The 22,116-nt window shown below is 30.2% G+C and overlaps 3 protein-coding genes across 5 annotated transcripts in view; 2 read left to right on the forward strand and 1 right to left on the reverse strand.

The window, feature by feature from the left end:
* Positions 1-872: 872 nt before the first annotated feature.
* LOC130899722 (host cell factor 1-like) lies at positions 873-8,409 on the forward strand. Its single transcript, XM_057809876.1, has 7 exons — positions 873-1,060; positions 1,698-1,845; positions 2,001-2,798; positions 4,311-4,459; positions 4,741-5,388; positions 5,445-5,570; positions 7,374-8,409. Exons 3-7 carry the CDS (start codon positions 2,621-2,623, stop codon positions 7,983-7,985), a joined length of 1,713 nt encoding a protein of 570 aa, XP_057665859.1. The 5' UTR covers positions 873-1,060; positions 1,698-1,845; positions 2,001-2,620; the 3' UTR covers positions 7,986-8,409.
* Positions 8,410-8,683: 274 nt separating this feature from the next.
* Positions 8,684-12,225, reverse strand: LOC130899727 (V-type proton ATPase 21 kDa proteolipid subunit c''-like). Its single transcript, XM_057809887.1, has 6 exons — positions 11,355-12,225; positions 11,232-11,280; positions 10,678-10,761; positions 10,458-10,605; positions 9,947-10,198; positions 8,684-9,207 (listed from the first exon to the last, which is right to left on the reverse strand). The coding sequence occupies exons 1-6, from the start codon at positions 11,413-11,415 to the stop codon at positions 9,184-9,186; spliced, it is 618 nt and encodes a 205-aa protein (XP_057665870.1). The 5' UTR covers positions 11,416-12,225; the 3' UTR covers positions 8,684-9,183.
* Positions 12,226-12,695: 470 nt separating this feature from the next.
* Positions 12,696-22,116, forward strand: part of LOC130899748 (nuclear receptor subfamily 2 group C member 1-like) — a 35,696-nt gene continuing 26,275 nt past the window's right edge. The window contains exons 1-5 of one of the 3 annotated variants that reach the window (XM_057809938.1): positions 12,696-13,218; positions 13,427-13,639; positions 13,748-14,138; positions 15,018-15,410; positions 16,518-21,465. In XM_057809938.1, the coding sequence (XP_057665921.1) occupies positions 12,924-13,218; positions 13,427-13,639; positions 13,748-14,138; positions 15,018-15,410; positions 16,518-16,716 (1,491 nt within the window). In that variant the 5' untranslated portion in view covers positions 12,696-12,923 and the 3' untranslated portion in view covers positions 16,717-21,465. Of the gene's footprint in view, positions 13,219-13,426; positions 13,640-13,747; positions 14,139-15,017; positions 15,411-16,517; positions 21,466-22,116 lie in introns of those variants that run through there. The other 2 variants (XM_057809946.1, XM_057809931.1) reach the window with 2 other exon arrangements.

Consider the following 22,116-nt stretch of genomic DNA (forward strand, 5'->3'; position numbering starts at 1 on the left):
TAAAGTTTGAAATTTTTAATGGTAACGTATTTAGAACGTGTTATCATATGAGTGCTACTTGAATTGTTTAAGATACTTGAAACATTCATCTTGAAAAAAATGGAATTGAATCGCGAACATTTTCTATAAATTTTGGCGTGGATTAAATCAAAAGCAGTGTGCCGATCAACTCGCTTCTATTTTTGATGATGAAGCACCATGTCGAGCCACCATGTTTCACGAAATCAATCGTGGTTGCACTTCGTTAAAGGATAAATTTCGTGAGGGTCGTCCAAAATCAACTGTCGTACCGGAAAACATCCGCGCTGTGCTTAAACTAATATTACAAGATTCTCATGTGAATAACGTGAGATTGAGGCATACTTGAGCATTAGTTCCACTCCGCATAATTTGACAATCGCTAAAAAAAGCTAGAGTCGATTGGTGCAAAGAAATGCTGAAAAAATGTATCACAATGCTTCAAACGACGTGTATAAGATATTGACAGGTAACAAATCATGGATCTATGCATATGAACCCGAAACAAAGCAACAATCGACTGTATTAGTCTTTCAAGACAAGCCAAATACAATAAAATTTGTTCGCGCACGAAATGCACTTCTTATTTCCGCAGGTTAAAAATAAATTGCGTGGTCACCGTTTTTATACATCTGAAGAAGCGGTTGAAGCTTTAGAATTGGAAGTAGCTTAATCGAATGGAAAAAATTATTTGACAATGGTTCAAACGCTTGCAAAAGTGTATTGATATTAATGGGGAATATTTTGAAAAACAATAAAGTCATATCCAATTATAAATATTTGTTTATCTCAAAACTTGAGTAGCAATCATCGTAATAAGTATCAAATGGATAAACATTGTACTTAATTATGTATTTTATTAAATAGTACAGAGTAGTTGAACGTTATTTTTTTAGAAAAAAATACACGGTATTGTCCTGAGAGAAAACGGAATGTATATCCAAAATGTGCTTCACGTGGGTTGGTAGTAGATGGACATGAGCTCTTAGTTTTTGGAGGAATCCCAGCAAATAATCAATATTGTAACGATTTGAATGAGCAGGTAAATTTTTACTTACTATGCCCACACATTTATTTATATAAATATATATTTACATTTTTTGATAAATCCTCTGGGAGTCTCTGGTTAAAAATCAGTTTTTAAAACAAGTAAAAAATTTGACTTCTTGACCTATCAAAATATGATTTGACATTGATAACTTGCATAATTATATAGATAAATAGATCACCTACAACATGAATATGAAAATAAAAATCTGTTAACTCTCTTTTGTTATTCTATTTGTTATCTTCATGTGACCTAACTTTATGAACAATATATTGGACACTTCATATTTCTGGTATTTGTCTGGTATACACATTAGTGGTGGGCATTTATCTTTTCATACTATGAATGTGATATTTTACCACTTGTATCATTTATTTCGATTTTCCATTTTTTGATCCACTACAATGTTATTGTAATTCAGTACATTTGTGAATTTTCCATCTACAGGTATTAAGGAGGTTTCATGAGCGAATGTGTAAAGTAATAAACACTACTTAGAAATAAGGACTTTGAACAAGCTTCAATTAGGTAGACATTTTATAGTAAAATGATATGATATTTGCAGAGATTTCCTTGATTTGCCATTGATATGCAAAAGACATTTTTATTGAAAAGAATTTTTTGATTCTAGGTCTCTAAATGGGAATGGAGAAAGTTGACACCAAAACCACCAGAATTTCAACCTCTTCCTCGTCCACGTATGGGACAAAGTTTTCAATTAATAGGTTCAAAGGTGTATCTATTTACTGGTGTCGCCAATATCAATGGAAACTCCAAAAGTAATATTGTATTTTTGAATAATTTTTATAAGTTAGATAGTTGCAATAACTCTTTGGAATGGAATTACCCTTTGACAATTGGACCACCATCCCCTTCTAAACAATATCAAATTGGAGTGGTCCATATTGATCAAATGATAATCAGACATTTTTAGTTATTTCTGGAGGTAACAGAAGAGACAGAATATTGGAACACTTATGGGTTCTAGACACAGCAACGATGATTGAGATGGAGGTGAAAACATCCGGGATAATTCGCCTTTTAAGATGTTTGCGTTCATCTTCTGTGGTTGGGCATAGAATGTACGTTTTTGGAGATAGAGTTCTAGTTAGTACTAATAATCAAGAATCAATGTGTACCAATAGTTTGGAATGTTCAAATTTGGTAAGAATGAATTGGGATGAGGTAGATATTCTAGTTAGCCCAAAAGCTAGTTTATCATGTGCCAGATCAAGTCATTGTGCAATTGGTATTGGAAATAAGATATATATTTGGTCAGGAGAGGATACGTTTCATGGGGTATGGAAATCAAAGTAACAAGATTCTATTACATTCAATGTGTTTCTTGTTTAGGAATGTTTCCAAGATTTGTGGTTTTGTGAAATTATTAAACCTCCTGCATCACATTGTGTTAAATGGGTTAAAGCAATTACAAAGAGTATAGCGACTACAGATGGGCGAACAACACCAACAAAAAATGATTTGATAGAAGGTGCTGAAAATGTACCACTTAAACAGATTGAAACAAGAAAAAATGAGAAATTGGACTTGGACATGAAATCAAAATGTGATCCCTTGAATAACTTGGTACTGTGGAAATACGTACCTAATCCTACTGGATTTCTACCCTTTCCAAGACATGGACATCGAGCAATTGCAATTAAAGACTTGATATTCGTCTTCGGTGGCGGCGAAAAACGCCTGTTTAACGATCTCATGGTATACTACATAGGTAATATGATAAAGTTTCAGGATTTCTCAGATTAAATAAGGCTAGTGTTGTATTATTATTTTTGTGTAATTGTTGCTTTTAAAACATTGATTCAATTATAATCACTTTGGCAAACATGAATATATTCGAATACATCTAAATAAAACATTTATGTTGACAGCATAAACATCACTTGAATAGAAACTTCACAGAAAACCTATATTCAGATTGTTCTCAATTTGTTTTTTGCCAAAATGATGCCATCTAGGCGTCTAAACCTTAACAACTAATTTGAAACTTACAAAATCTTGACAATTTTATTAACCCTTAAAAACCCAAGAATATTTCAAATTTTTTTTTAAATCTCATCTAATTGATTTATATTTTATATCCTATAATAATAGTGAAAAAGTAGAGAATAATATCTTTATTTTTGTCAAATTAAAGATTATAATCTCCTTTTGGTATGATCGTACGTCCCTGATATTTATTGATAGATATTTTTAACATACATTATCACAGTGGTATCCGATACAAAACAAATATCCAAAATTCGCCGAATCTGATTTGAAATTACTCAAGGCCGGAATCGGTCTGATCTGGGAATGCAATGTTTATTTTTATGATTAACAAATTGATAACGCACGAACAATATAAACTTTGTTCGCATGCGCACTTTTAAAATTGACGTTCGACCCACGAATCACAATTTTGACAGTGTGCATGCGATCGATCCGTAAACTGATTTAAAACAGAAGAATAGGATGAAACTGAAGATATTTCTAATAACTAAAAAGAGCTAGCAGACGGCACTGCTCTAGCAGGTTAAAGTGTATGTATTCATATATTTCCATAAAAGAAACTTATGAGGCATTTTTCTCATGTTTTATTGTGGACCCTAACATAGAGTAACGGAAAGATACCTACTTTGAGATATCAAAATAGAGAGGGTTCAGCTTTTAAAAGGAGCAAGTATTATTTTTAATCTTTGACGTTTCGTGTGCTATAGAACAAACATTTGTTCTTTGGAGTCGGAATCCTAGTCTATGCCCACTTGTGATAAATTGGTTTTAAACCATTAAGTGTAGATAAACACTGTGGGCTTTACATAAAGTTTAAGCTTGCATACATAGTTTTTCATAATATTCTTAATTTAATTATTGCGTATTTTCTGGAATAACATACCAAAAAGAGGTTAACGGTAGAGGCCTCGATTATGTGTCTTCTACATAAACCAAAAAATAGGCGATTTGTTACAATTATTTAATACATCAGTAAACACATTTTTCACCAATTTATATTAATCCTTTTATATTAAAATAATAATATACCATATTGAAAATAGGTTTCTCATGCTTAAAAAACTTATAAAATTTTTAATTAATGTTTTTCAGAGTTCAATTTCACTTTTTTTTTCTGTTTGGAAATCAATTATGTACCTTATCACTGATGTCTGTATACTTTTGTCTCGCAATTTATTCGAAAATAAATTCTCACACCTGTAGCCTGTATAATTTCTTTTCTTTTTTTTAGAAAAAAATATATGGCTTTGTCCCAAGATTACAGGGAATGTACCCCCAGAATGTACTGCACATGGTTTGGTAGTAGATGGAACTAGGCTGTTAGTGTTTGGAGGATTGTTAGAAAATAATCAATTTAGTAATGATCTGTATGAATTGAAGGTATAATATATGTTATAGATTTGTCAACTATTTTTAATGCATAGCAATGCATTCTATAGAATAATTCTTTTGGTTCTCCGTTAAAAATAGACCACAAATTTATATTTCATGAAACATTAATTATATCTTATAATTCATTGATACTAATATAAAATGGTTTTACCATACGTCTCATAGCCTAATATAAATTATTTGATTTAATAGCATGATACCATTGTATAAAGAATAGGATTACTATAAGTCCAAATGGTTTTTATTATCTTATTAATATGTAATTCTAGGCACAAAAATGGGAATGGACAAAATTGGCACCAAAGCCACCAAAATCCGGACCTCTTCCTTATCCACGATTCGGACACAGTTTTACATTAGTAAAATCAGAAGTATACCTATTCGGTGGTTTGGCTAATATCGGTGTTCCGAAATTCTTGAATGATCTTTACACTTTAAATATTCGCAATAGCCCTTTGGAATGGGTTATCCCTCAGACAAAAGGGTCATCACCTCCTCCTAGAGAATTTCATACTGGGGTGGCTTACATTGACCAAAAAGGTCATTCATTCTTAGTTATTTATGGTGGAAAGAACGGTTTAATATTAGGAGACTTATGGGTTCTAAATATAGAAACCATGTCTTGGATAGAGCCAAAAACATCCGGGATAGCTCCTCTTCCAAGATATTTCCACTCATCTATTGTAATTAGAAACAGAATGTTTGTTTTTGGAGGTAGAGTTTCAGTTGGTACTGACGATCAAGCATCAGAATGCACAAATAATTTAATATGTTTGAATTTGGAAACAATGAATTGGGATAATCTAGTCATTCAAGTTGACCCAAAGGCTAATCTACCGTGTGCTAGATCAGGTCATTGTGCAGTTGGGATTGAAACTAGGATCTACATTTGGTCAGGACAAGACATGGACCAAAAGGTATGGAGAACTACTTAACAAGCTTTTTCACTCATTTCAATATGTTTCTTGTTTAGAAATGTCTCCAAGATTTATGGTTTGTTGACGTAGATAAACCTCCACCACCAACTGGATTAAGATGGGTTAAAAATTTCATATTTACATGGAAGAATCCCTTATTTGTTGATTATAACATGCTTGAGGTAATTCGATTTCTATTTCCATTATTTTGATAGCACTTCAAATAATTACTGTATGTTTCTGGAAACATGAGAAATATTTTTTGTATTAGCATTGTCCTCCTATAAGCATTCTTAGATAATTGATTGAATTAGTAGTACACCAAAATTGTTTTTATATACCCTCCAGAAAAATTAATGTAATATCTGTTATTGGACTAAATACTTCTATCTGAAATAAAGGAATATTTCCATCTATTTTGCTTCAAGATTTTTTGGTGATTATAACAAGAAATAAGTAATGGTACGAGGATGTATTGATATCTAGTTATCAATAAAATATTGCATTACCATAGCAACGAACAATAACTTATTAGAAGTGTCAGTGTAAAGTTTGACGTCAAAAACTAAGAGTTACGGAGTAAATTAAAAGAAAAAAGGTGTCCACCGAAATTGTGAAAATCGACAAATTGGAGTATCGAGCCATCATCAAGTACCTGTATTTAGAAGGGTTAAGAGATAAGCAGATTTACGAAAATATGCTTAATATCCTTGTTGATCAATGTCCTTCTTATGCGACCGTGAAAAATTGGATTGCAAGCTTCAAAAGAGGTAAGTTTTCCATTGAAGATGATGAACGATCGGGAAGGCTAGTTTCTGTGTCAGTCCCCGAAAATATCGATTCAGTTTATCAGACCGTCGAATTGGGCTAAAACGTCAATTTGAACGTGAGAAAAATTGCTGCCAAATGGTTCCCCAAGTGTTTGAATGTTGAACAAAAGCGTGCAACGGTAGAAGCATCGCGTTCGATCTGTGCTCGATTTGAAAACGATATAGACTTCTTAAACCAAATTGTTACTATGGTTGAGACTTGGTTACATTTCTACGATCCAGAAACAAAGCAACAATCGATTGAATAGCGACACTCTGGTTCTCTAAGACCTAAGAAGTTTCGTATCCAAAAATCTGCTGGAAAAGTTGTTGCTTCAGTTTTTTGGGATTGCCATAGAGTAATCATGATTTTATTTTTTAGATAAGGATAGAACAATAACTGGATATTACTAATCAACATTACTGACCACTCTACGGGAAAAAAATAAAGAGAAAAGACGCGGAAAGCTATACAAAAGTGTTTTGTTTTTGCAGTACAGCGCCCCTGCACACAAATCTCATGTTGCCATGCAAAAAATTCGTGATTTAGGGTTTGAATTTGAATGAAACGATGAAGTAATAAAAGCTGTGGAGGTCTGGTTTGCAGAGCAAGAAGAAACATTTTTTTTGTGAAAGGTTGCAGGTTCGCTGTAATAAATGGATCCAATTAAGTGGAGAATATGTTGAGTAATAAGATATTTTGACATTGAAATTTTGTTTGGTTCTATCTCCTCATAAAAAGTTCGATTTTAAGGCCTGTAACCGGACCTCCATTTACCCAAGCACATCAAAGAGCATAACTACAGTTATACCAGTGGTACAATGTAATGTTCTCAGATTAGTCCATAAGATATAGGTGTGGATTAGTAATAATATGGGGTGGTAATAATATTGGAGTCAACACTTACTTGATGCATTAAATCTGCTTCACCATTTACATTGGTCTATCTCTGAGAAAACTTATTCACTAAAATAAAATCACAACTGAGATTGGAAGTTGTAATTGATACAAGAGGAAATATACGTTATCAAAATAGGTCCTTTCATTGATTCAAACTTCTTAGAAAATAGAAATTATCCTGGGACTGTATTTTTTTTAAATTGTTCAATCACTTTTTTATGGATAAAATGAAATGTTGTATGAAAATTTGATTAAATAAATATTTTTGTCTTTAGATTGAAAAAGTTAGCTTGCCATCGCCTCCGCCCTATTCTCCAACGATGTCACCAGCATCTTCACTAGGATCTACACCAGAATCATCACAAGCATCTACACCCGAATCAACACGAGCAGATATACCAGAATCATCACGAGCATATAGACCAGAATCATCACGAGCATCTACACTCGAATCATCACGAGCAGATATACCAGAATCATCACGAGCAGATATACCAGAATCATCACGAGCATATAGACCAGAATCATCACGAGCATATATACCAGAATCATCACGAGCGTCATCAACATATAAAGCCGAATCAGATACATCAGAACCCGAATATCTGTTTGCACCACATCCAAACTATAAGTTTATTATGATGGTAGCGCGCAATGAGGCTATAAGAAAAAAACAGAGAAAAAAATCAAATTCTCTAAAAGATAAAGGTATATTATCGAAACTAAAACTTTCCTCAGCAAAATCAAAAATAAAGATAAAAGTTTCTTCCTTAATTGGGAAACGTCCTATGCCTAAGAGTAAAGCGGTACTTGACAGTTCAACACCTAATGTAAAATCAATTAAAAAAGTTAAAACAAAGAAAAAAGTGATAAATTCAGAAAAATAACATGACCATGTGTAAATATAGTCATGTACTTGTTCAAAATCTTTTTATTACTGTGTATAGTTTCATATTTATGATATATTTTTTCCATTTTTGTTATATTATAAAAGTTTGTTCAGAGTTAAGGTTCTGCCGACATAATTTCTAGAAATTGTCATCTATTTTCAAGGAATATTTATCATGACAATTTATAATATAAGTAAAACTATAATATAGTGAAATCCATTAGTCAAACCTATTTAGTATAATCTCATTTGCTTAATAGCAAAAATACTTATAGTCATTAAAACTCATATAGACATATATTTTATATAAATCCAAAAACAAAATATTTCTGGGGTGCAGTACCTCCTGTTCGGTTAAATTTAGAAAAGAAGTATCAATTTCTGTGATTTTTGGAAATTAAAGATTAATAATTGAAGATTAATAGAGATTTTTATTTAACCACCCTGGCATACAAACGAACTAACTATAGATCAATATTAGAAATGAAATTTGTAAAGAATTTTATAATTTACTTATAAAAAAAATGTTTTGTGAACAGGTAACCCAATACACTCTTGTACACATCTAACACAACACTAAATTCAAGGAATTATTTTTGACCTACACGGTGTTAGATCTTCAGCGACGATATGTGATTATTTCTATTTGTGTGAGCCATGTAGCATTCTAGGAGAAATGAGAAGAAAACAAAAGTATTTCTAATAATCAACTAGATAAATTTTATTGATTCTACTGTATTAGGTACTATTTTACAAACGGACATAAAAATCCACCAACTCACCAATAATTTTATACATTGTGCATGGAGGATTCTGTAAATATATTCAATAGAGTTGAAAGATTTCATCTATATTTTGCAGTATTCAACACCAAAGAAATAATTTTATAGTTTGATCCTTTTTTTTAATAATACTACCATATTGGAATTACATTTTTTCACTTTGATCAAAAAGTAAAATGATTAAACACATTAACAGAAAAACTTAACAGGAATGTGATAACTGAAATGAAATATAAAGGTAGAGGTTTCACCTAATGAGATAACTGTATATACATATATATATTTTTAAATATTACAATGACAACAGGGGGCTTGACAGATTGCATCTTCTAAACACGCTTTTTGTTGGAATATACCGTTACTTAAATATGTTGATGGATCACAATATTCACAAATTATGTGTTTCTTTTAAAACTAAACCATTGAGCCTCTGGAGGTCTGAAAAAAAAATTCATTTTCAAATATTTACAGCTGAAAAACAAATACAATTGGTTATTTACATCATCTTAATTTAATACTGAATTACAACTTGAAAAATTGCATTAAATCTATTAAATATAAATTGCTCAATACAACAATATTTAAATTCTTCTCAACTAGTTGGTTTTTGGTTGACTACTGTAGGAGTCCAAGAAACTTATAATTTTTTCATATTTCAAACATTGTAGCTTATTCAAATGTGTGCAAAAATTGAAGAAAATATATTGTTTATCTTTTGACATTGAAAAATTCTTAAAGTACTTCTACTGAATACACTGTTTACACTACCACTCACCAACAATCACAATTACACTGTCTAATGCGCGTTTCGAAAACCAAGTGATCGTGTAGTGGTAATATAAACAGTGTGATCAGTATGAACATCACTAAACTTTCAGATTTTTAGAAAATAGATGTGACACAGTATAAGACACATATCAAACAAAATAAAATGAGTTGATTATCAATTTGACCTAGTAAAAGTACAATCCTATCAAAAATAAAAAAACATGATTGCTTTGAACCGAATTTTGACCAGCAAATGTCCAGGCAGGTATGATAATCTATGTTGTCATTTGTATATCCCAGTACAATTAAGATGAATATACAAATTCATTTAGTTTTACCAATAAGAAAAATCAAAAAGTTATAACATTAAGATTTGGTGAAAAATATAATATTAAAAGAATATGCTTACCAAATACACCCCAACAATTAGGCCAAACAACCCAATAGCACTTCCAAAAATTTCAATAATCAGGATTTTAACAAATAATGACGAATTGGCTGCATCTGAAATTGCTGCTCCAGATCCTACTTGCCCCACACAAAATCCACAGACTAGATTTACAAATCCAACAGTTAAACCTGATCCAAAAATAACATGGGATCCATAATGATTCTGGGAAAATACTTGTGCATTGCTGAAGAATTCAGTAACATCGAAGTTCTAAAATTGTTATTAATGAGATAAGTTCAAAGGTTTGTGGATTCAAGCAAACATACATTACACTAGTTAACAGACTTATTCTAGTTCATTTATTATCATTGAACAAGATATAGATATATTTTATGATTATGATATTTGAGAGAATAAATCAAAATATAAATGTTCTATATCTCATTTATAATTTGGGCTAAAAAATGTAATGTAGTTTTTTCATATATTGTTGAAAAGATTAATGCAACAAAATAAAACAATATTGTACCTTCCAACTACCACACAATACAATAGCCATTATCAAGCCATAAATAGCTACAGCTTCACAAAAAATAATGGAAATTAAATTTTTGGTTTTAATCCTAGGTGCTTTTACTCCAGCACCCACTATACTGACTCCAGTGGTGTGAATTCCTCTAAAATTATACTCAAATTTAAAAAATTGAATGTCAAAATTACCATACAATTTATTAAGTTGAAAAACTTACGCTGCTGCTCCTACAACTGATAAAGATACTGCCAAACCAATTCCAAGAGAAGCCCACATATGGGGAGATACATTCAATAGGAACCTACATGTACAATCTGCTTATAAATCATATTTAGTAAACCAATTTGTTAATCTTATGGTAGTTTTGAAGTCTTATTAAATTACGCAGTAATTTATAATTATGAAAAGGTCTGATTTATTGATAACTTCTGCACATTTTAATGAAATTAATTTAAAATATATATCATATATTCTTTTAAAAAAATCTGGTTGGTTAAGGATAATGGGCACATTAAGGGAAAATTGTCACATATAATTAAATTTATTTCAATCATACATTTTCAGAAATTGGAAATATGGCATTTTATAGGTTCAAATACAGGTCTATACAAAAATAGAAATTCTTAATTCACTTTTACACAGACTTGTTGATTGGGAGTTACTCATCATGTGACAAGATAAGTAGGTATTTAAACAAACAATCTATTGAAATATTTTGTATATGTTGAGACGTTTAAAATTAAGATTTAATGCATGTATAAAATTACTTACCATGCTATACTTATTTGCTCCCCTTTTCCAGTAAGTAAGTAATAGAGCCCTGGAACATAACTTCTGGTTAGGTCACATGCTTTTTTTACACACCTACTTGTATTATGCTGTAATTCGACTTACCAAAAATTATTAATGCCGATGTAACTAGAACACTAAAAATGTAACTCAAAACGTATCGCATTTTCGTAAATCTTAACTTTCAATACGTAAACAAAAATTAACAATTTTAAAAATTTTGGATTCTATTAATACATTGTACGAATGTCAAACGTTGTGGAAGCACTGTCAGGAATGTCATGTGTCATGTTATTAGGAGGGGATTATCAGATCCAAGATTTGCTAATTTAACAGATCCGTAACTGTTATTTTTGATTCTGGTGCTGTCTAATTTAATGGAACATTAATATTTGTTAGCTATTTAAATTTTATGTTTGTTCGTATTTTCCATTCTTTGTATACCCAGGCTACATATAATTAAGATACTGTATTACTGTTCAATCAAAATCGAAGATGAAAATGCACATTACCACGCTAAAGAGGCCTTTAAAAAAATATATATTGAAAATAAATTTAGACGAAATGACAGAAGCCGTCAAAGGCGTAACAAATAGGAATATATGGAATAAATTGACAGAGATGTAGTATCACGATTCAGTAACGAATTGGAAAACATTGGGTGTTTAACAATAAAGGGAACCAAACTTCCAACAATAAAACTTGGAAAGACACCCAATTGAAATAGCCCAGAAGATATCCTTTATAAAAGTTTTTCTAGTTTGTAAAATAAAGTTATGCCCAACTTACCAAACAATTTTAATCAAAAAAATTACTTTTTTTGTATATAAAATAGACGAGAAACGACTACTTTACGGTCTATAAGTAGCGACTAAAAATGATTACTAATCAATAAACCGATTACAATGCAATATTGGAAATAGTCAGATGAGTAATCCCGAATGAAATTGAATTCGGTAAAGAAAAACACCTAAGTAGCTAAAGTAGCAGCAAAAATATTAAGGTATGTTTAATTCAGTTTCAGTGGCGTGCTAATTATACAATAAGCCCATCTCTATTCTTGTATGACTGTTTTTAAATGTCGGCGCCTATGATCGTAAATGTAGATAATATAAATAATTGACCATTTTAATCCAAAATTAAGAATTTTAGTTAGAAACCATCACTTGTTTTCAACATTCTTGTTAGAAACCTTGAAAATAAAATAGAAACTTTTATTTTGTACATGTTTCTCTACAATAAGCGTGTGTACAGATTGAATTTTTCATTGTTTTCGATTTGTTCTAACTCATTATTACATTGGTAATATTATAAAAAAGAATCATCAATAAATCATAAAATCAATGCATTTTATTAAACAGACCAATTCAACTATGTAGTTATTCGAAAAGTATGTGGGTGGTATATTTTTTTTAAATTTCCCGCGAAAGAATAGGTCAAATGGTTAGTCTGCATCATTTTTTTACCTATAGAGAGTGGCAGGTGTAAGGTCATGAACCTTATTCAATGTACTCATTCTATTCTTATGTTCAATGAAAGGTCGAACAGCAATTTATTAGCTATTAGCAAAACAAAGTAATTTTGCTCATATTAAGTGCAACAACTGAAAATCAAAACAAACCATGAAATTTTGATAGTTTATAATTTAAATGTTTATGTAGTTCCTAGAATAATATGGATATGGAGCAAACCATCAAAACAGAAATGTTGGTGGACAAAAACAGAAATAGTTCTAATAACATGTGTTTAACTGTTGAACTTTGTGTTGTTTGTGGAGACCGAGCTTCTGGTAGGCATTATGGGGCTATTTCTTGCGAGGGATGCAAAGGCTTCTTCAAGAGGTCAATCCGTAAGCAATTAGGATATCAGTGCAGAGGCAGTCAAAACTGTGAGGTTACCAAACATCATAGGAATAGATGTCAATATTGTAGGCTTCAAAAATGTCTCGCTTGTGGAATGAGAAGTGATTGTAAGTTATTTATTATAAAAGTTACTTGTTTCTCTAGCAGTATAAATATAACTTGGCAATTAATTTGTGAGAGCGGGAGAGATAGATTATGTATTTTGTAGTAACATATGTATTATAATTTCATAACTTTTCTGAAAAAAGTTATGAGATTTTTATGATACATGTATTTTATATCTTCAACATTGTAGCTGTATGAATCGTTTTTCAGATTTTCTTAATACTTTTTCAGCTGTACAACATGAAAGAAAACCTATTATTGATAAAAAAGAATTCTTAAATAATTCTGAGATTAAGTTTAACCAAAATGCTGTAAATGCTGTAAATAAAATTTTTATTAGAAAAGATTTGAACTCTGAGTATGGCCTTCTTCCTCCGTTCTGTCCTAGTGATTTGGGATTGCAATTTTTAAATAAAAGAATTGGTAAGCTATATATCTATTTCCAAAAATATATATACATATTTAACCTTTGTACTCTCATTCCATTACTTGGGTGTTGTATATAAATTATCATTAAATACATATTTTTAGCTAATAGTACTACAGCTTCAGAATCTTTTCACCTGTCTCCAAGTCAAGCTAGTGTTGAGGATGATGTTTCAATGGATAGTATTAATGCTAGTACTGAACTTAGTGATGCCCTATCTAGTGCAAGAGACAAACAACTTATTTCAAAAGCTTTAGATACTATGGCTAGAGTACAGTGCTTGAATGGGACAGATTTAAATGCATTAACAAGTGAAGAGAAGTGTTTTGATTATGATGGACCTATTCTCCAAGAGCAAAATATGTCTTTCAATTTGTTGATACCAGGACCTGTGCCACCTTATTTAAATATCCACTATATTTGTGAAAGTGGTTCTAGATTATTATTTTTATCAGTATATTGGGCTAAAAATATTTCAGCATTTCAGCATTTAAGGTAATATATATTACGATGTTTGTTAGTTTTCACTATCTATATATTTAATAAATTTAGTGCACAACAAATTATTTGATTGATATACAAGCATATTTGTCATAAAATCACTTATATAATGTCAGTTTTTTATATGACTTCTAATATTTTTTTGGTTTCTATGGTATTGATTAATGCTTGAAACTATTTATGTATATGATGGTGGTTTTTCTGTTTTCAAAGATGGATAAGCCATCTGGGAAAACGGATTTGCTGATGTATAAATTCCATACACTCTGAACTGGTGTTTTCAGTAGTACTATATGCATAAAGAAAACCAAACATGATAGCTTAATATATAATAGCTACTTTATAACTAAAACTAAATGTCCTTCATGAGTAGTCTCACCTAAAAGTTGTATTAAGTACTGAACCATTTTATAACAAGGCATCATAAAAAGCTCTTTATGTTTTGATGTTGGGTTAAGTATATTTAGAACTGGAGAATTCTAACTATTTTAGAAATGTTATTTATCTAATAGTTAATTGTAATTTGTTAATTGAATTGACCTTGTTTTTACGTTTGTACTCGTGTAAATTTGAACCAATCGACTTCTCGAATTTTTTAGGTAGATCCAAGATAAATCCACCCCTGTCTGATCCTTTGTCATCATTTCCTTCATTAGATCTTGTATTGTTTTTAAAATTTCTCATGTTTGGATATTTTATATCACTCTCTTCATTCTTAGACATTTGTTTAGTTTGTATGAGGTATCTAATAAACTCATTCAACGATTGCTATTTTGGACAACTATTATTCATATATTTTTAAAGTACCTTCAGTAGTTTTTTTTTTCTTTTTAATGATTTTCTATTTATGTCAAAAATAATTGTTGGTTTTAGTTCCGAAACACAGATTTGTCTTCTAAAAAATTGCTGGTCAGAACTGTTCACTCTAGGATTGGCTCAATGTTCACAATCACTATCATTATCAACAATTCTCTCAGCTCTAATAAGCCACTTACATGCATCCATAGCTCAGGATAAAATGACTGCTACAAAAGTGAAACAGGTCACAGATCATATAGTGAAACTTCAAGATTTTGTTACTACAATGAATAGGCTTCATGTAAATGAGCAGGAATATGCCTATTTAAAAGCTATAACTTTATTTTCTGCCGACCAGCCAGATATATTATTAAGGAAACCTATTGAAAAGTTGCAAGAAAAATCATTCCAGGGATTAAGAACTTATTTAACTATCAATTTTCCTGATGATAATGACAGATTTCCACGGTAAGCTATGAAAATTGAAAAATACTAGATTCTTTAACACACGATTGAAAACATGCATGTTGGAAAAAATAAAAAAATGCATGAATTTATCTAATCAAATACTATTTATTTTGAGTTAATGTTAATTTTCAAATTATTTTTAAGTCTATGTTTATTATTTATCCTTTTATAACGAGAATAATAAAAATATTTTTGATACTTTGAATCCAGGATAGGTAAATGATACCAGCTCTTAGCTGAGTAGCGAAGTCTTTCACATAATAATAATAAATTGATGGATCTCTTTATGAAAATCTACTTAAGGGCTGTTGAATAGATGCTATGTACTGGGTTTTTTTTATAATACCCACCCAAATTCTATTAACTACATTAAAACTACATCAATAAGTTTGGTTACTATTACAATCATGCAATAAGTTACTGTCTTAGTTGAAGTTGTCTCTCTCTTTGGATACAGGGTGGTTAAATAATAGATAAAATGTAATTTATATCATGTTTTACTATTTCATTTAATTCTCTATTTAACATTTCTGGAGAGGAGAAATATTAAGTTTCTGGAACCGTTCATATTCATACCAAATATGTAGTTTACTACCACAATTTTACTGTCTGACTCGCTTTTAATAACAAAGTTGTTTTCTACAGAAATTAGAGATAAACAGTTTACTTTCTGCTTCTGAATATGATAACTTAGTTATCGAAGCCACATCTAACAGCGTAATTGTCAGTATGGGTATAGTGGTTTCCAAAAAGAATACATATAGTTGTAGTAAACTGTGTGCATAGAGGAAAAATAGAACTACTTTCTGTGCTGGTTCTCAGGAAAGTTGGAAATAAAAACGTTTATATTTTGAAAAAGCATTTTATTGGATTAAGTACAGTAAACTTATCCGAAACCTCTTGGCTAAACTTTTACTTCAGCCAACTGCTGTCAGGGTGGATGTAAATGGTCCAGTTTTCATTATGGTTTTGTTTCAAATTATTTAAAAAAAAATAGGTTTTCATCCCCATGTTAGAATTAAGATTTTACAAATAGTTGCAAAAACATTATTGATTTATAAAAAATCAATACTGAGCAAGCTTTGTATATGTTTTATTTTTTTGTAGGTTACTACTATGTTTACCACCCTTAAGAGCAATTGAATCAAGTATCTTGGAAGAATTATTTTTTGCTGGCTTAATCGGACAGGTTCAAATTGATAATGTTGTACCATATATTTTGAAAATGGGAAACACTACATCTTCCTCAAGTAATAATAGACAAGTAAAAATGGAGCATCATCTAGATGATTTTTTTTGTAAATAAGTGCAAATTTAATCTGTTGATGGAATTCTAAGTAGTCTTATTTCCTTTAACTAAATGCATTGGCGTCGATAATGTGTAATGAGGGATATAGGCATATTTTAACTGTATGATTTTATTTTGTGTCTGCAGGGTAATTTCCCTTTTTATTCCGCTATATCTACGTCATTGTTCAATTTTAATAATATTTATTTGGGAAGAACTCTTTAACAAATGTAAATTAAATTTTCATTGGAGATATGGTGATTTAACTTCTACTTATATGTGTTTTTGTACTTATATTATTTTGACAAGTATGTTTTTATAATCTTTTGATATCAACAGGTAGACTTGTGACATAAAAGATAAATGAAGAAATATTTGAACTTTTTAAAAATTGAATAAATTTTGTTATATATTAAATCATGGTAAATTTATATCATGTAGCATTCAAGTTTGCTAATTGAATAAAATACAAGGTTTTATATTCAGAATGAGAAAATTGGTATTACTCGGTCTCTAGAGTAGGTAGAAAACTGAAAAATAATTGGGGTTTGCTTAGTAAAACATTTTCGTAATGCCATGGCAACAAATGAAATTTTCTACGAAAATATTTTTAAAGCTGATACTTCCCATGAATTTTTTTATATCTTACTCGTAGAGAGCGCTAGATAGATGGCTCGTACCATCTATACTCGTACATTTATTAAATATCACTTTTTTAACGTTAGATTTATTAATCAAATTTTCAAGTGAACTTGAAGATCATTCAATTCGATACCAAAGAAGTATTTTTGCTAAAAACGATACTATGCACTATTTTCGAAATTTTTTTATTTCAAAATAATGAAGTAATAATTGATGCCGCTATAAAGTAAGTGAGTAAAGTATAAAGTTAATAATTAAACAAAAAATTACAAGAACATTGAAATTTAGACTAAGAACATAAAATAAAATTTATTCAGAGTAAGTGTTTTCACGACTAAACAACTCTGTTTTTCTAAAGAATCCATCGTATTCCTCTTCATCCTTTTATTTCTAGATTGCAAATGGATTTCTCCTCAAAATAAATATGCTTATTCAGAATACTGGCGTCTTATACTTTTTCTCACGTTAAATAAAACATTTAGCTGCTTTTTCCAACAATTTTTTTATGTGGTGCTCACGGTGAGTACGAGCAAAACTCACATGAACCGATAGGAAGAAAATACCAGAAATCCGTGTGAAATATTAAGTATTTATATAAGTGTATGTTATTAATTATATATTAATGACAGGCTGATAGTAAAGTGTGTTTTCACGTGCTATTTTTAAATTTGTCTGACTTCTCGGAATGAATAAACTTATATTGATTCAACAAAATTTGGACCATGAGAACATGCCTTTATTGATATTTCCAAGTAATGAATGAGTACAACACCTATACGTATATATTATCAATAAATATTGGTTGATATAGCAAATTTCTTCAATTTTATATCTAATTATCAAAAGTAATGTAGGTTTAAAACTTTTGCCAAAGAATTACATATTTTTTATCCATTTATTGATCTTAATGGGATGTTGAAAATATCAGAAGAGTAATTGTCAAATTTATTGTGTAATATTTTTATTGTATATATGTAGAAATGAACGAGAGTTGAATCGCACTGGGAGTTGGGTTTCAACATTCAACTCAAGCCATAATCAACAGAATCGGGGAAGAGTTAGGTTGATTATTTGCTCGTTATACTGGGAAATGATCCCATTCCAAGTCTGCCTTCTTCGCAAAGAATCATGTTCGAAAAGGTTTCCGCGGGCAGAATTATAAAAGAACTAGGTTTACGGGTTGAACCGCGAGTGAATTTTGAAAATTCTCGACGTTTCGGCTCCGACTTTGAAGCCATTATCAAGAGAGAGATGGGGTTAGGTAGTTATTCGTTTATTGGATTCAATCAAAGAGGGTGATTTGTAATTTAGTCTAGACAAATTTCCAGCACGGTACAACTCGTGAAAGTTCATTTATGGAAGCGAAATTCTGAAAAGAGAGTGAAAAAGTGTTCAACTAAAACTAATTTTTAAAGTTAAATTCACATAAATGTATAGGTCACTGGCTTAAGAACATTTAATATAAATTATTAAGTTATGCCCATTTTTATAAATATATCATCATAAGCTGCCAATATGTAACTTGGTGATGTTTCTGAAAGTATTTAAGAACGGTCTTGAATATATCATAAAGCAGAGTTGATCTACTGACAATAATAATATAGTGTTCACATTTTTTATAGTAACGCTATAGAATTAATAAGCTTGATTAAAATATCCAATGATGTAAATTAAAATAATGTCTAGTCTATTTTAATATCTTTTTGTTGCTGTAGCTTGTGCTAAATTTCGACTAGCTTCTCTATGTGAATCTTTTCCCTTTTGGTTTTTGTAGTTGTAGTTAAAATATTGGAATGAAATATTATTTAGTTCAATTTCTTCCTAGAATTTTTAATATATTTTCTAAGATATTTATTTAATGCCAAATTTTTACTAAGATTTAATGCGGCTGAGTAAGTAAAGTGACTAATGTTTGAAAATCCAGCAAGTTGATGGATAAAAATTATTAAAAATTATCTTATTGCATAAACAAGTTAGTTTATGATTGACATATTCAGTTCGGGGTATTAGTATTATAAAACACTTTAGTCAAACACAATGAAACAGCGACCAATATTGTATAAAAGTGAGCAATTCATTTTGGACACCTATTGTATTTAAGTCGATAAGTCTTTAATGCCTTGTAAAACTTTAATTTATGCTTGTTTATATGTCTATAATATTTTTCCAACCAAGTGTCTTTAATAGTATTCAAGATTACTAATCATGTGTTAGGATAGCGTGAATTACATCTTGGATTCGTTTTCTCAAAAATGTTTCATTAGATTTGTCCAAATTTACTTCAGCGTAACCTCCATCAACTCTTAGAACTTAAAGGCGCAGCGGAGCTCCATCTTAGAAGAATAATCTAGTAGCTGGAGAAAGAAGTGCAATTGCAGCATATTGAGCTGCAATATATTACTCATAGAATGTAAATTTTTGCGTGTTTGGAAAAAAAAACAGAGACATTCAGTTCTCAAGAATCCCTTTTGAGTTGCTTATTATCTTCGTGCTATTACAAACGATTTATAGTCATTACATGTAATAATTTTCTAATCTCATAATAATACTTAAAATTTTCTTTCAGTTATTCGATTACTATATATAATGTCCCCAAAAGAATTAAATTATATTCACTTGTGTATTTTTAAAAATGACTATTTCAAATTTCTGTGTAAATCATGTACTCTGAAGTTGTCTTGAGGAATATTGTGTTTGATTTTTTAGTAGATATTTTTAATGTTGGCACAAACATTAGTAATTATATTTAAAATATGTATGTTAAAGATTAAGTGTATTTCGGAATTTTTTTGTTCACTAATTGTTTTACGAATTAGGCATTAAGTCCTCCAGCAATGCAACTTGTGAAATTGATTTGTTTCGGCACCTTGTCAAAATGAAATCAATCGAACAAACATGGTCAATCACATTAAGTAATTGGATGTCATCTGCATGCAAACCAAGGTGATATGGGAACGCTTACAAATTATGTAAGGTATTTTTTTGGAATATTGGATGTGCCCTACTCCCATGTAAGGAAATGTCAGGTTTGAAGATATCCACCCCCCTATCTTTCGTAAGAAATATGGCTGAAAATATTTATATATTTAAGAGTTCAAATCACAGTAAAAAATTCTTATATAATGACACTACTTGGAAATGAAATAATTAATTATACATGCATACAACATAGTTATTATAAATTATTTCATTATCTTTAATCTAAAGAACACCTTATAAAAATTACTTCCACATCTACGCTATCGATCCATTCACAATCAATATCTTTTTCATTATCTGAATTCTCAATAACATACATTTTATCATTTGTTCTTGATTTTAAGATAGCATTGGATGCAATTTTTTTATGCTTTGGTTATATGGCCCAACATGTGCGCAATTGCTCCTTTCTTCGATACAAAATACATTCCACAAGTAGTACAAACTCTGTTCTTCAATTGATCTCTTACTGATGAACAGTAATAATCATATGGCATCATCTTTAAGGTTGATAATCAATTGACAAATTTAGAGACATCTTTGGAACAAACCTCGCATAAGGACAAGTGAATCTTCTCCTCCCCCCTCACTCACCCTCAGGTGTCAAGGAATATTCAACTCCACCCACCCCGCAACGAGCCTTACGTAATTTGTAAACGTACCCTATATCTAAAGTAACTCTGCACACCTGTAAGATTTTCTGGGATATGATTTATATAAAATACAGTTATTTTCCTTGAAATACTTTTCTTCACTAAATATACCATCTAATGTGTTTGTTCTATAACAGACAATAAATAGTATTTCAATAAAACCTCTAGCCTATACAATAAGTCTCTAGAAATTCTATTGTCCGACATTGCAGTAGTACTAGTAGTTCCTTTGACTTTTTCTAAAGACAAGCTAATATATGATAAGCCGTTTTTTTCGAACAATTACTGAATACCATGTTTGTAATTATTTACATAATGTTGCAACGTTGGTTAAATAATAATGGTATATTTTAGTGCAATGCACATTTTCACTATGTGATAATCGCAAAAGGTGACGTGCCTTTGGATTTAATATATTTAGACAATATTGTATATACTCTGACAACAGTGTAAATGTATTTTGGAATTGCAATACATATTTTTTACTTATAAATTTATATTTATTTGTACCAATACCAAACTTCAATGCATATTAAGTATGAAACAAATCTGAAGCAATGAATTATGAGGTTGACAATGATCTTATTTAAAGTATATGCTCCAACAATACTTGACCCCCCAAAAACCAAGATTTTTATCGAAATTAAAAAAAATGTCAAATTTTATTATGATGGAGGCAAATTTTCATACAAAATTCATAACTAAAATGCAACTCCCTGGAACCCCCCATCAATCTTTTAATGTCAATAGGAAGGTGTTTTGTATTGATTAATTTATTTGTTGAATACAGGAATAACACATAATTTCACTTTTGATTATATTATGCAATAAGTAGATAAGTTGAAAGCTACAAGTGACGAAGTATAACGTCCAGTGCAAAATGAAGCTGTTGATGTGGTTGTATCGAATCATTTCTAAATTAAAAATCGGCAGTTTGAGACAACTACTTCGAGGATCTGATGTATTGATATCTAGTGTTGTATCCCATATATTTTATCCTTATAAAATAAGGTTAGTGCATGAATTAAACGAGGATGATCCTATTCGTCAGATTTTTATTATTGGACTTATTTATTGACAGAAATATCAATGGAATTTCTTATTTAAAAATGTTAGAAGACATTATTAATCCAATAATTAATCC

The sequence above is a fragment of the Diorhabda carinulata genome, chromosome 1 (genome assembly GCF_026250575.1).
Source record: "Diorhabda carinulata isolate Delta chromosome 1, icDioCari1.1, whole genome shotgun sequence".
In the NCBI taxonomy this organism is placed as follows: Eukaryota; Metazoa; Arthropoda; class Insecta; order Coleoptera; family Chrysomelidae; genus Diorhabda; species Diorhabda carinulata.

What these genes read in the sequence shown, in the direction of transcription:
- LOC130899722 (XM_057809876.1), top strand. Translation starts at nt 2,621, where the DNA reads ATGAAATCAAAATGTGATCCCTTGAATAACTTGGTACTGTGGAAATAC. An exon ending in TCTCATGGTATACTACATAG is followed by an intron (nt 2,799 to 4,310) that starts GTAATATGATAA and finishes TCTTTTTTTTAG; the next exon opens with AAAAAAATATATGGCTTTGT. An exon ending in TTGATTATAACATGCTTGAG is followed by an intron (nt 5,571 to 7,373) that starts GTAATTCGATTT and finishes TTTTGTCTTTAG; the next exon opens with ATTGAAAAAGTTAGCTTGCC.
- LOC130899727 (XM_057809887.1), bottom strand. Translation starts at nt 11,415, where the DNA reads ATGCGATACGTTTTGAGTTACATTTTTAGTGTTCTAGTTACATCGGCA. An exon ending in TATTGTGTGGTAGTTGGAAG is followed by an intron (nt 10,199 to 10,457) that starts GTACAATATTGT and finishes TAACAATTTTAG; the next exon opens with AACTTCGATGTTACTGAATT. An exon ending in TAATTGTTGGGGTGTATTTG is followed by an intron (nt 9,208 to 9,946) that starts GTAAGCATATTC and finishes TTTTTTTTTCAG; the next exon opens with ACCTCCAGAGGCTCAATGGT.